This window comes from Adiantum capillus-veneris, chromosome 30, assembly GCF_014529385.1.
Source record: "Adiantum capillus-veneris isolate H3 chromosome 30, ASM1452938v2, whole genome shotgun sequence".
Lineage (NCBI taxonomy): Eukaryota > Viridiplantae > Streptophyta > Polypodiopsida > Polypodiales > Pteridaceae > Adiantum > Adiantum capillus-veneris.
In genome coordinates, this window is record NC_140960.1 from 95434412 (window position 1) to 95449284 (window position 14873).

Genomic DNA, 14873 nt, shown 5'->3' on the forward strand with positions numbered 1-14873 from the left:
AAATGATGAGCGACGCGAATTTTGCTTTTGCTTTTTAAAAAAAAAAAAAAGAGAAAAGACTCTCTAAGAGAGAGAGAACTGATGCTTTTGATTTTAACAGCTTTTGGGGCTCTGCTTTTGGGCATCCCTTGTAACCTTTAAATTAGTGGTGAGGGCCTCACTTCTCAGAGCATCTGGACGCAGAGTCTGAGAGTGAAACCCTAACCGCTCTCTTGTACTTTGATGATTGATTAATACAAAAAGAAATACCGAAAGGGGCGCCAGTCTTTGGGGCCAATATCTCTAGGCACGGAACTCCGCCGGGCCAGTGCAAATCTATTGTGATCTATGAATTGTTTTGAAGTGGTTATTTGGTGCTGTCGCGGTTGATTCTTGACTTGGAGTGTCCAAGTCTGTTACAGAATATGTCACAAAGTGATGACGTGGCATGACCAATTGAGAGAGAAATGACCGAGTGGACAAGAGAAACCAAACCGACCAACTTAAAGAACTTTTGAGCACCGGCCGTGTTAGGTGCAGCGGAATGAATGTTTGCGCTTTGCTCAAGATGAGTGCTCCATAATGTGCTCAAGGTTCCTTATCCTTCTTATGGAAGGGAGAGCCTTCCGTTCTTAATGAGAGAGTGCTATGATCACGAACAAAGTGAGTGGACACTGTGCGTGCAAGTGAATGAGACTGAAAGATAGAGAGAGAAGAGAGATACGACACCAGAGACGTTGTAAAACCCTCCTCTGAAGGTCCCACTCTCGTCGGCAAGAGTGGTCTACTTATGATTGCACAAAGTGGTACAATGCGGATGCATGTGATTGATGCAAGTCTAGGCTATGTCGGCGATGATGACGGGAATGGCGAAGCCGACTAAGGGCTGAAATCTGCTGTCCAAAAACGCTATGAGCTGAAATCTGGCCTTGCCGAAAACGCTAAGGAAAACGCTGATTTTGCAGGTCTTTAGGGCTGAAAATCTGCATCTAGTGTAGGGCTGAAACTGATGGTCCTTTCGGGCTGAATCTGCTACTCTCTTAGGGCTGAATCTGCAGGTGCTTTATGGCTGAAAAACGTTGCATGGCTGAGGTTGTACCTGCTGAAAACTGCAATCGCAAGAGTCTCCAAAAACGCTAGGGCTGCAGGTCTTCAAACGCTAGATCTTGGGGGGGGGGGGGGGGGGGGGGGGGGGGGGGGGGGGGGGGGTGATGATAGGTTGTACCTGCTGAAAACTGCAATCGCAAGAGTCTCCAAAAACGCTAGGGCTGCAGGTCTTCAAACGCTAGATCTTGGGGGGGGGGGGGGGGGGAGGGGGGGGCGATGATAGCCTCATGCAAAAACGCCAAGGACTGGGACTTGCTTGGCGATGGTGCTTGATGAAGAAAACGCTAGATGCTGAGTCTTGCTAGGAGGGGTGACCACCAAGTTCTTGCTTGAGAAGTTGCCTGCTGAGCTTGGCTCTTGTTGCCTCTTCTACCATTTAGTGCTAACTTGGGTTTGCTTATATATTAACTTACCCGATTTGCCCTACCTACTTTCCAACAAAAGTCACTTAAAAATAATAAGTGATAAATGCCAAAAATAGGTAAAATAGGCTAAATGCATTGGAAAATTCCCCTGATTGATTCTGATGGATTCTGATGGGAATGCTTATGATCATGTTGTGTGCAACCAGAGGATATGCATCTACACTAAGTGACTGGGCATGCATGGTCTTCGGATAGACTCACAAAAGTGCGAGATCACTTCCAATCTAGACTGATTGGACTGACGGAACCCTTGTTATCGAAGTAGCTTGTCCACGGATACATAGGGTTGGATGTGTCATGTGACAAGCCGTGGGGCCTAAAACCCTAAAAACCCAAAGCTTGAGGCTCGAGGTTGATTTCAATAAAATGCGTTGACATGTTGACGCGGGCAAGTAGTACGGATGATGACGTAGCAATATCGTACATATTTTTTGCGTTTTATGCTACTGGTGCCATGTAGGCCTGTGGGCCGGCTCTACGAATTTTTGCAAATTATGTTGGTTGCTTTTGGAGTCTCATGCCCTAGCTTTTGGGAGCATATGCTTTTGGGGTTTAGTTCTTTTGAGAGAATTGCTTTTGGGGTTCTGCTATTAGGCAACCCTTGGATTGTTTATAAGGAGCCCTTGGTGCCTTACTCTAGAGAGCATCCGGATGCAGAGTCTGAGAGCAGAGGACCCTCGGGAGTTGTATTTTGCTATGAGCAATACTCAGAAAGGGGATAAGTTGGCAGCCTTGTGTGATCGATCTCGTCAATGCAAATCTCGGCCCTCGCCCCCCTGCAATCAAGACCTGGCTGTGAACAATAGTGTACAAAGCAAAAACACCTCAAATCCAGGTCGTAGAAACACCCATCCTCAGCATGGTACCTTCAAGAAAGCTCCAATCTACATAATCGTACGCTTTCTCAAAGTAAAGATAGCTATTTAGGGGGATCGACCTACACTTTAGCTTGCCACAAAGCTCATCCCTATGGAGTGTGAAAGCGCGAAGTAGAAGGTACCTGTAGGTGCGTGTAGCGATGTAGTGGAGGATTGGGGCAAGAAGTAGGAGGCGGAGTGCAGCAGAGAGAAAGCGCTAGGGATCGAAGGAGGGAGAGAGAGAGCCGCAATCTAGATACTAGTTGAAAGTGCAAAGTAGAAGGTACCGGTAGGTGCGCGTCGCGATGTAGTGCAGGATTGGGGCAAGAAGCAGGAGGCGGAGTGCAGCATTGAGGAAGCGCTAGGGATCGAAGGAGGGAGAGAGAGAGAGAGCTCACGTTTTTGGGGAAATCTCAATAAGTGAGTTTTGGGTTTTCCCACTTTTATTATAAGTGACTTTAAAAAAATGTGTCCATGTTCAATGTGAACCTGGACCAATGTTGCCAAGAAACGCGTTTCTTCACTCATGAAACGTACGAAACGTTTCTCTATGAGTTTGGACGTTTCAAAGGTAAAGTCAAGGCTCATGTTACATGTAAACCTTGAAGTCTCTTGTTCTTTGTTTCGGTCATGAAATCTTCAATGTCATGAATGTAGCTTCTGTCTTGCTTCTAATGATGAAAGTTAGTCCTATTCTCCCTCTTTTTCATGTCTAATTGTAAGGTGATGCTTAAAACATAGATCTCAGCTTATACCACTTAAACTTACGTACATTTCTTTACTTTGCACGAAACTTCTGTTTTGGCGTTTCTTTCTCTGACGAAACGGTTTTGAAACTTCTGAAACTCGTTTCAAACGAAACGTTTCGAAACTCCGTGGCAACTATGACCTGGACACAATATAAAAATGTACAAAAAGGGGTTATTTAGGCCTTTAACCTAACAACCTCCCACTTAAAGGCATAAATGACGCCTTTAAGTTAACCAACTCCCACCAGCTGTATGCAATGCTCATGTTGAGCCTTAGCAAGGCTCTTGGTGAGAACATCTGCAGGGTTATCCTGTGTATGGATCTTAGTGAAGGTGACTAAACCATCCTCCAATACTTGACGTATGAAGCATAGTTACCCGGAACGCGGAACGGGAACGGCGACGGGATCCCCGCGGAACGGGGGAACGGCTAGGGGTCCGGAACGGGAGCGGCGCGGAACGGGAGGTATAAAAAACACCCAAATAGTGCATTTTTTAGCTCCTTGTGTTTAAATACAAGGAGTATTAGAGTGCTTTGACTCTAATACTCACAAAAAACTCGTTTTGAAGACCATTCAACCTTGCTATGACTAGATGATGAGAGAGAGAGAGAGAGAGGGAGAGGGAGAGGGAGAGATTTGAGAGAGTGGGAGGGAGAGGAAGAGAGCTTGAAGGCTTGAACCCTTGAGCCTTGAGAAGGATTAGCTTGTGGAGAGAAAGGGGGAGGGGGGTACATTTTATGAGTCCTTGAGGCCTTGCACACTTCAAAAAGAAGCCCAAACATTTACTTCAATTTTTTCATTTTTTGCCAAATTTGTTTATAGCCATTGGCTGTTCCAGGGGCATTTCGGAACGTTCCGGAACGGCCGTTCCGGTTTGCACTGGCCACTCGGAACGTCAGACGTTCCGGGACGTTTCGGAACGTTCGGGAAGGGAACTGCCTCCCGGAACGCCGGAACGGGGGCTAGGGGGCGTTCCCCGGTAACTATGGTATGAAGTGGTACCGCACATCTATGTGTTTGGTACGTGCATGAAACATGGCTTTTTTGGCTAAATAGACAACACTCTGGCTATCACAACCCAACACGGGTGTATGAGCAGGCATGCCAAGTTCTTTTGCAAGTCTGCCCAACCAAATGGCCTCCTTTGAAGCCTCTGTGGCTGAAATATATTTAGCTTCAGTAGTATTCAATGCCACAATTTTTTGCAACCTAGAACACCAAGAGATTGCACCACTAGCAATGGCAAATACATATCCATTGGTAGATTTCTTGGTATCCGTGTCACTTGCCATGTCTGCATCACAATATCCTTGCAACTTTAAGTCACTTTTTCCATAACAAATACACTTTGATTGTGTACCTTTTAAATATCTCAAAATGCATTTGACAGCTTCCCAATGCGCTTTGCCAGGATTCGACATGTATCGACTAACAACTCCCAGTGCATAAGCAATGTCGGGATGAGTGGCAACCATAGCATACATAAGAGAACCACAAGCTGATGCATATGGGATTCCCTTCATTGCTTTCAATGCCACCTCATCCTTTGGGCAATCTGCTTTGCTAAGCTTAGTGTATGGAGGTAAAGGTACTCCAAGAGGCTTAACACCAGCCATATTAAACCTGTCAAGTAGTACTTTTGCGATATACCTTTCTTGAGATAAATACAACAATTTCAGCTTTCTATCTCTTTTAATACGCATGCCCAAAATATGCTCTGCATCACCCAAATCCTTCATAGCAAATGCCGAATTTAGCTTACGTTTAAGAGCATCAAGACTATTCTTATGTTTCCCGGGAAGCAACATGTCATGAACATAGAGAACAAGAATGATGGGACTACCATCTTCATCCCTTTTCGTATACAAACAATGATCTGCATGGCTGCGTTTAAAGCCTTGAGACATCATAAAAGTGTCAAACTTCTTATACCACTGCCGTGATGATTGTTTCAAACCATACAGAGCCCTTTTCAGTGTGCATACAAGTTCCTCGTGTGTAGGAACTACAAAACCTTTAGGTTGTTTCATATATATGTCCTCTTCAATGTCACCATGCAAAAACGTTGTCTTTACATCCATTTGATTCAATTCCAAATCAAGCACCGCAACGAGAGCAAAAAGGACACGTAAAGTCGTAAACTTTACAACAGGAGAAAAGATTTCTTGAAAATCAATTCCATCTTTCTGTGCATATCCTTTTGCAACCAATCTTGCCTTGGTACTTTGGTTTTTCATCCACAATCTTAATCTTGTACACCCATTTGTTAGGAAGAGCCTTTCTTCCTTTAGGCAATGGCACAAGATCCCAAGTGTCATTTGCATACAAGGATTTCATTTCCTCTTGCATTGCAAGCTCCCACTTACTGCTTGACGTACATGATTTGGCCTCTTTATATGTAAGAGGTTCACCCTCATCTATCAACATTACATAACCCAAAGAGGGATTAAATCTCTGCGGTTGCCTTCTCAAACGAGTTGACTTGCGTACCCAATGATCTACATTCTCAGGCAACGGTTCTACATCATAAGGCAACTCATTTTCAGCTCTATCATGCTGTTGAAAATAATTTTCAGCCAATTCAGGTGGCTGTCGTCCATCCTCATTAGGAGCATCAAAATCATGTCCTACCTCTTCTGTCTCAAGGTTAACCGGCTGATTATCAATTTCAGCTTGCGGTAATGCATCATGAGGCTCTTTTTCAACATCAATGGGTGGCACGAAAGGTTGAAATCTGACTGTTTTCTTGTCAGCATCAGATTTTGTAGCATTCTTAAGCAATTTTGCCTCATTGAACACTACATCTCGGTTGCGTATTACCTTTCTAAATTGTGGTAACCACACTCTATAGCCCATTTCACCTTCTTTCCCATAACCTAGGAAGACTCCTTTAATGGACTTTATATCAAGCTTTGTTCTCAAGTCATTGCGTACATGAACAAAAGCTTCGCAACCAATTACTCTCAAATGTGATGAGCGTGCGGCGGTGTGTGCAAGTGATAGAGCACGCGAGGAAGTGCAGTGTGTGTGCAGAGAGGGGTGGCGAAGGCCAGCAGGAGAGGAAGCGTTAGCAAAACGAAGAGGGAGAGAGAGAGAGCTCACGTTTTTGGTGAAAACTCGCTTAAGGGAGTTTTGGGTTTTCCCACTTTTATTATAAGTGACCTTTAAAAAATGTGTCCAGGTTCAATATGAACTTGGGCTACGTGACTCCCACCATCTCTATGCATAGACGATGTTGTGCTTTGGATAAGCACTTAGTGAGAGCATCAGCTGGATTTTGTGATGTATGGACCTTAACCAATGTAATAAGGCCATCCTCAAGCACTTCTCGTATGAAGTGATACCGCACATCAATATGCTTTGTGCGTGCATGAAACATGGCATTCTTTGCCAGACATATGGCACTCTGGCTATCACAACCAAGCATAGGTGCCTTGGCAGGCAAACCAAACTCACTGCATAGGCGTGCTAACCAAATAGCTTCTTTGGAAGCCTCAGTGGCTGAAATATATTCAGCTGCCCCAAGGTCTTTCATTGAAAACGCAGATTTCAGCTGCCCTTTAAGAGCATCTACAGTGCTTCTTTTCTTTGCAGCTATCAACATATCGTCTACATAGAGCACAAGAATGATAGGGCTGCCATCCTCATCACATTATACAAACAATGGTATGCATGGCTTCTTTTGTAACCATGTTTAAGCATGAAGCGATCAAACTTCTTGTACCACTGTCTACATGATTGTTTCAGCCCATACAAGCTTCTATTGAGCATACATACCAAATGTTCCTTGCCAGGGATAACAAAACCCTCGGGTTGCTTCATGTAAAGCTCTTCTTCCACATCACCATGCAAGAAAGCGGTATGTACATCCATTTGGTCCATTTCCAAGTCAAGAGCAGCCACTATGGCAAACAGTACACGCAAAGTGGTCATCTTTACAACAGGAGAGAACACTTCCTGAAAGTCTATGCCCTTGGTTTGAACATACCCCTTTGCCACAAGCCTTGCTTTATACTTGGGTTTTGCATCAACAATTTTGATTTTATACACCCATTTGTTAGGAATAGCCTTCCTTCCTTAAATCCCAAGTATGATTAGCATGCAAAGCTTTAATCTCTTCCTACATAGCAAACTCCCACTTGTCGTTGTGCTCACATGTCTTTGCCTCTTTATACGTAAGAGGCTCTCCCTCATCTGTCAACATAATGTAAAGATTTGATGGCTCTTTCGCACACGAGCCACAAGAGATCAGAGATATTGCCACAGCTTTCTACAGTGTGTTGCTACATGCAGAGGAGCCTTCAGAGTGTACTTATTTAAAATTAGTCCCCTTTAATGGGCGCTTAAAATAGTTCCTTTTTGGTTGGTATGCCACATCATCACATTTGTAACATACTACACCCCCCCCCCCCCCCCCCCCAAAAAAAAAAAAAAAGAACCTAATCTCCCTCGGTTACGCCTACCAAATGGACAGACTTTTTTTCAATTTATGTCTTATAGCTGCTCCTTAATTAAGGTCATGGAATGGCTTATTATCCAAATTTCATTCCGGTTTAATGATTACCAGATGAACCTTGCTCATGAGCATCTGCCTTTTTAGGCTTAATTATTTCCATACCTACTTTCAAGAATTCACAGATCCAGACCATTTAAATGTGGCATACCAATTGCATGTGCTCATGGGCCCATTGTTTTTTGAAACTTACTCAAATTGCAAATTTGTAGCTCTGGGCAGAGAGTAATGTGAACATCTGAGGTCTTGGCTCTTGTGAGTTTTTGGACTTTGCTTTAGTTCAATATTTAGTCATATTTGTCAATGTATGATTGTTTGCTGATTAGTTGTACCTCTGGTGTCGAAAGGCAATTGAGTCCTCGACAGAGTTTCTGAATTAATGGCAAGAATGGCTCAAAGTATGCTGGTTATGAATTCTAAGCTGGACACTGTTGCTGCATATTTATGCATAAATGATACAATTCAGTGCTCGAAAAAAACCTAGGTTTATAGAATTTTTTAATAGAAATTTAGTGTGAAAGCCTTCAAATTTTAGTGTGAAAACCTACAATTTTTTATAGAAATTTAGTGTGAAAGCCTTCAAATATGTACTGAATGTACCATTAAATTTGTGTGTAGGTTTTCCAAAATTTTAGAAAAAAGTTTGTTTTAAGCACTTCTTACAATCTCTCTCTCTCTCTCTCTCTCTCTCTCTCTCTCTCTCTCTCTCTATACACTATACATTGTACACCACATGCACCACCCTACCACACCCTCTTGCATAGTATAGGCTCATTTCAGTTTGTACCCTTTTTTTATTTTCCGATGCCTAGAGCATCAACACATGTATATGATATTGTCTCATAGGTCGAGTTCGGCCTTTCGAAGACGTTAATAAAGCTTTCTTTCTTTCTTTCTTTCTCTCTCTCTCTCTCTCTCTCTCTCTCTCCAACTTTGTTTATTTTGAGTTTTTAAATATTCAACAAACGAATTCTAATACACTTTTGTGTTTCAGTATACATTGGCAGACACCCTGAAAATGGGAAGCGATGATGATTTTGGGGCTGTGGAAAGCGGCCTTGTGAGTACCTTGTTTCTTTTTTCTTTTTTTTTGGCCATGAGCACGCTTTGAAGAAAAATTTGTACAATGATGAGTCTTTACAAGGGTTCAAAGTATTATGGTGATTGGGTAAGGCCGTGCGTACTTTTTTAGTGCTTGTGGAAGGCTCTAATAGCTTGAGTGACACTGGTCTTGTGTCACCTACACAATGAGGTTGGTTCAAATTTGTGGCTTTTCGTTGCAGGTAGCAGTAACACCTTTGGCATTGGTGAGCCAAGATAACTCCGACTTTTTCAATCAACTAATTGATTGGATTTCCACCTTGTGATGAGTCCCTTATGGCCATTTACTCAATTACCTGCCTCCACCTTCGATTAATTTCTATTGTTATATAATAAGAGGCTACGGTATGCTTAGGATAACCCCATTGAAAGTATTGTAGAGGAATCTTCAAAGATTCTAATAAAAAACGATTACCCACGCTCTTTTTGGGCCATTTGATATGCCAAAAGTGCCAAAAACAATGAAGGGGTGTGAATGGATAAGCATACAAGTTGAAATGTCATCAAGCTGTATGGGAACTGTGCTTTTGAATGCATGACGTGTTGTAAATAAGGCACCACATCTGAAGTTTGCGCTTCGAAAAACCCGAATATCCCCCTTCACTTTCCATTACGAATTGAAAAGGTAGTTGTAGTTGCTATTTTTATTATAAGAGTCCCCAACTTTCTATTTCCAACTAGGCAGGGAGGTTGGTGGCACAGACTTGTTTTTTTTGGAAAAAACAAGTTAAGCCAATCAAGTATGAAGGGTTCAAGCATGAAGGTATGCATTACGGTGTCTATCTAAGAACGTCCAACTGAGCGTTTGGAACAAGTTGTTTAATTTATTTATGAAATAAGATTTTTTTTTCTTCACTGCAAACATGTGAAAGGATGTATTTCCGTGGTTGCATGCTGTCCGGATCTTCTCTTTTTTGGCTTTTGGTTGTCATGAGACAATGGTGGTTGGTGATGGTAGCTCCCTTGTGGTGGCACCTCGGAGTTCCAAGGGGGGGTGATGGGGACTATGGGCCTTGCCCCTTCTTCGTTGATATGGTATCTTGCATTTGTAAAGGGTGGCACCCTAATTAGCCAATGTATCTGATTGTCTAGTTTGCTATGCCTTGATGCATCTTGGGGATGACCTGTCATCCTCTAGATGTCTCTGCTCGGTATTGGTCGATGTTGGTTTTGCCCAAAAAAAAAGAGGAGTAATTACTGGTATGATTTTGTGGTGGCGATTAATAATATGCACTGTGCAAATGAAAACAATAACAAAATTGTAGGTGGACTAGTCATTGCAGAATTTTGGCATTGCTATTCCACGCACTATATTGTTGCATATTTTGTCGTTTTAGCAAGTTGTATGGTATGGTATGGTATAGTAAAGAAGATATGAAGCGTCAATTAAAAAACTAGGCATTGTGAGGAGTGTTTTAGGATTCTATACAATCCAAGAATCCTCTCGATTGTATCTACACAACCATAATTTCATTCTGACCTCCATTCTTGAACGTGTTTGTATGAAAGAACATACAGGTTCAGGATTCTTCAAAATCTCTCGTAGTGGTGTTCGCTTTGTGTGCTCTCTTGAGGGTGTTTGTGTGTGCTTGCAATAGCTTAAGCGCTCTCCTTTTGTATCCTTTTGCTTGGTTACGGCCTGCAATTAAGAGCCGTGAAAGAATTAGTTGGGGGTAAGGGTTTCTCGGGTGTTTGTACTACACTCGACCCTACGATTCTTGGGAGGCGTAGGTAACAACCTTCGATTTTGGTGATTTTTTATGGATTATCACGCATTTCAGGATTGTGTTATACAATCCAATAGTCCTTTGGATTGTACCTACATTTCATTTTGGGTTCGTTTTGACCTCCATTATAGAGTAAGAGTGTTTGTGTGGAAGAACACAAAGGTCGAGGGTCTTCAAATCTCGAAGTTTGGTGTTTCAAGAAGCTTGCTTGGTGGTGGTTTTTTTTTATAGATATTGCATTGTAGTGTGAAATAGCATATCCAGTGTATGTACACATATTGTGGTCACATGTTATAACTAATACTGGAAATTTTTAGTCTACATCAGGTTTTGTAAAGATTTTTGGTTTTCTAAAAACATGTCTAACAATGATGGTATCATGCCGTTGAGAAGTTGGGCAAGAACATCTTTCATGCTTAGGAGTTCAAAATGACTAATTTTTTGATCGGTTATTGGGAGTAGACGAGGAAGACGCATGAGTGTTGTCCGAGGAGAATCCTAGTCCTCAAAACATGTGAAAGTCAATGTATATGAGGAAGACACGCAAATGTTGCTCGAGGAGAATCCTATTGGGAGTAGGCGCATGAGTGTTGCCTGAGGAGAATCCTACTCCTCAACATGTGAAAGTCAATGTAGACAAGGAAGACACTTGAATGTTGCTCGAGGAGAATCCTATTGGGAGTAGACGAGGAAGATGCATGAGTGAGAATCCTACTCCTCAACATGTGAAAGTCAATGTAGACGAGGAAGACACACGAATGTTGCTCGAGGAGAATCCTATTCTTCAACAAGAGAAAGCCTTCAATGGTAGGAACCAAGAAGCACAAAAGGTTTTGTAATGATTATTTGTGTCAAAGTCAACGAAGCAGAAGTGAACAATGCGTAGGGAGAATACGCGAGAGAGAGAGAGAGAGAGAGAGAGAGAGAGAGAGAGAGAGAGATGTACTGTTGAGCCAACCAACTGAGCAATGAATTAGTGAATATATAATGGGGCTAAGATGTTCCTATTATACTAGCTTGGGGGCCCTTAAGTATTCCCCTTAGTAAATTGCCCAACCCAAGACTTTGACAAATAAGTAAAATAAATACCCCCAACTATCGGTGCTGGCAAGTGTGCCCCCGCATTGCATGTCAATGCTGCCAGGCATTGCGTTTCAAAACACAAGGAGGTGACTCCATTGTTGTCACACTTTCAACTCACAGAATGCAGCGTTAAAGAAAAACTAATGGAGCCCAATAGCGCTACATGAAAAAATGCCACCAACAATCCTCTTTAATCCGTGTAGCTACTCGCCAAACAAGGCTCTGATACCATGTCAAAGTCGAGAATACGATAGCATACAATGAGTAGGGAGAATACGAGAGAGAGAGAGAGAGAGAGAGAGAGAGAGAGAGATATGCATTGTTGAACCAACCAATTGGGAAATGAATTAATGATTATACAATGATGTCAAGGTGTTCTTTATATACTAGCTTGGGGCCCTTAAGTACCTCCCTCACTAAATTGCCCTACCCAAGACTTTGACAAATAAGTAAAATAAATATCTAACACCAAAATTAATATTGGGATTACATTGGGCTATTCACTTGAGATGCTATAACTTCAACAATTATACCTTTGTTTGAAAAATACTATGATTGGGTATATATAGGATGGAAATTGTCACAAGGAGGCGTGGAAGAATTTGGTGTTGTAGACATAATCAACAATAAGGCAAGGATGCTATAATCCAAGACAAAGCTCAACACAATGCAAAAAATGGGCATGCCAATGAACAACTATGTTTTAGTAATTAAGGACATATATGAGTCCCTTGTATCTATTATTGTCACAATTAATAATGATGACAAAGTGGAAGCATGCCTGTGTGGTTAGGACTAGTGAACAAGCAGATCAAGGCCTATGTTCAAACTTGCAAGAACACTTTCTCATAGATCTTGTGTCTTTGGTGCTTGTGAAAGAGGAAGACATTGGTGAATATTTCTATACATAAGGTGCAGGTAATCTTGAATAGGTCTTCCATAATAACAAAGGTAGAGGTAAAGGATGTGGTGTAGGTCAAGAAGGCGACAATAATGTGGAAACCAAAATCACGACAAGCAATAGATGTTTTACAATCAACATGGAAAGATATAGGTGGAAGAGGAATTTGGTGTGGAGAGACATAGATTGAGGAAACTTTCAAAAAACAATGTTCTTAATAATGGCAAGGGATGTAGAACATGTGGCAATCAAGACCACTCTGAGCGTGTCTGTCCATGAAGAAGAAACAATACAATTATGCAAGTACTAGCAGCTCGATAAAGATGATCTAGAAAGACTGAATTATGAATCATACAATCGGCACTATGTTGCTAATGTATCAAACTCTAGTGATACCATATGGTGTGTGGATTTAGATGCATAAAATCACATGACTAGATAAGGTTAATGGTTTAAAGACCCGCAAACTTTGGACCTTTCTAGTATGTGTGAAATCAAGGATGGTACAATGCACCCAATTGCACATACAACGAATATACCATTTTATTTGGCAAATGGCAAGGTGAAGTATTTGACTGATGTATTGCATGCACCCAACATTACAAAGAACATGGTGTCTCTTGACCAATTGGTTGAGTAGGTTTTGTAGGTTAGGTTTAACTATGATGGTTTGTATGTAAAAGTGTACAAGCAGAATGGAAGGCTCAATGCACATGGTAAAAACATGGGTAGAACGTTCACTCTTAATGTAAATGTACCTAAGATGAAAGTTTCCATGTTTTCACAAGGGTTAAGAGTTTTTGCAATCACAAACATTTAGCTTTAGCGTAGTGAACATCCAATTGTGAAAAGGTTGAAAACAATGAAGATTCAGGAGCTTGTGACATGTGTACTATTAGAAAAGTTATTGTGATTAACTCTTTCATGATTCCCTACATATTCTTTCTCTGGCCTACTCTGAAAATGGTCAAATTCCATCAGAAAGAATTCCTAAAATGTGTCAATGTTTCTTGAGGAAAACTGAAGCAAAAGACACGACTCAATGGCAATGAAGGAAATGGGATGGGGTGATGAGACCCAAGGAGCAAGGAGACATTGGAATCCTAGACCCAATGATTCATGCAGAAGCTATGTGCACAAAGTTAGTAGTTGCCTTGAAAAACCAAAGGCAGGATTGAATGAAGCCAACCCGTATCACTTTAGACTAAGAACCATCACCTAGGACCAAATCTCGCGAAGTTGGAGTCCTTCATGCCAAACTTTCTACATGGGCATCTTACCAACTTCAACTTTACTTTTGAGGGCATAGATGTGTTCAAGGGCATGTAGCGAATATGTAGGAATAGCCAAATTTATATTTTTAGAAAATGGTAGTAAGCGTGATTCACAACATTTATGCATATTGGCACATTTTAGCATCAAAGATTCGTCCCTATAGTCTTGCTATAAGTACATGAAGTTTCAACTCATTAGGGTAACTAAAACCAAATCAACCAAGTAGGAGAGAGAAAAATGAGAGACTACAAGTAACAATTTGATTAAAACTCAAATTTGTGATCCAAATTAGCTCAAGATCACACAAGTGGTATACATTAGCATGGTGAACCTATTGGTAGCATCAAAAGTATACAATACAAATAGTTTTTATAATCACAAATTTTTACATTTCTTTATGGTAGGAAATATTACAAGATTAATCATCATCATCTAATAGACGTGCTTGCAAAGTTTGGATACATTTGGACGCCAAAATCATCACGTCACCAAGAGAGCCAATTTTAGAGCTTGTAGACGTGTTTGGGTCTATTTACCAACCTTTATTGGTCCAAACCAAGTGATGTTCCACACACGACCCATTTTTACTACTTCTATGCATTATCCTACTCGTATAGACATGTCTTGTGTTGAAATGTGGGGTCCATAAATGCTAACTAGTGAATAGAAAATGTAAACAATAGCAATGAAAATTGATGTACAATGTCTAAATTCTAGAACTTACATAAGCTATTGACTTCTTGACATCTGCAAGAACCACGTTAGGTACTAGTAGGGGGAAGAACTTCCTCAAAGGGAGTATGGCAAAGCTACAATCCTACCAGTTTGAAGATGAAACAATCAAGCAAGCACCTAGTTGTTGGATGGACAAGGAGCAATTTAGGGTTGCATCAACCAAAATGTTTCAAGGAAAATTTAAAGATGCACAAGGCACGACTATGAAGGTGCCTATAATGCCAAAGGAGATCGAAGATATCCTAAACGTTTCTGAAGCAAAGAGATTCTTCTAGAGGAATAGTCTAGATACTTACTTTGAGCTACCTCTTGCTAGAATGGACTTAAAGAGAGCCCATGAGATGCTTTATACAATCACAGAGGAGGGCATAATGCAATTATTAGATTCCAACTTAGAGAAGATTGAGGTAAGAATAACT

General features: G+C 41.4%; 1 protein-coding gene across 1 annotated transcript in view; it reads left to right on the forward strand.

Annotated features, from left to right (window-relative positions):
• The window catches only part of LOC147418442 (uncharacterized), a 35257-nt gene extending 26021 nt beyond the window's left edge, over nt 1–9236 (forward strand). Inside the window, exons 9-10 of the mRNA XM_086506513.1 lie at nt 8627–8692; nt 8916–9236. Of these exons, the coding sequence (XP_086362639.1) occupies nt 8627–8692; nt 8916–8999 (150 nt within the window). The 3' untranslated portion in view covers nt 9000–9236. The remainder of the gene's footprint in view (nt 1–8626; nt 8693–8915) is intronic.
• Nucleotides 9237–14873: the final 5637 nt, after the last annotated feature.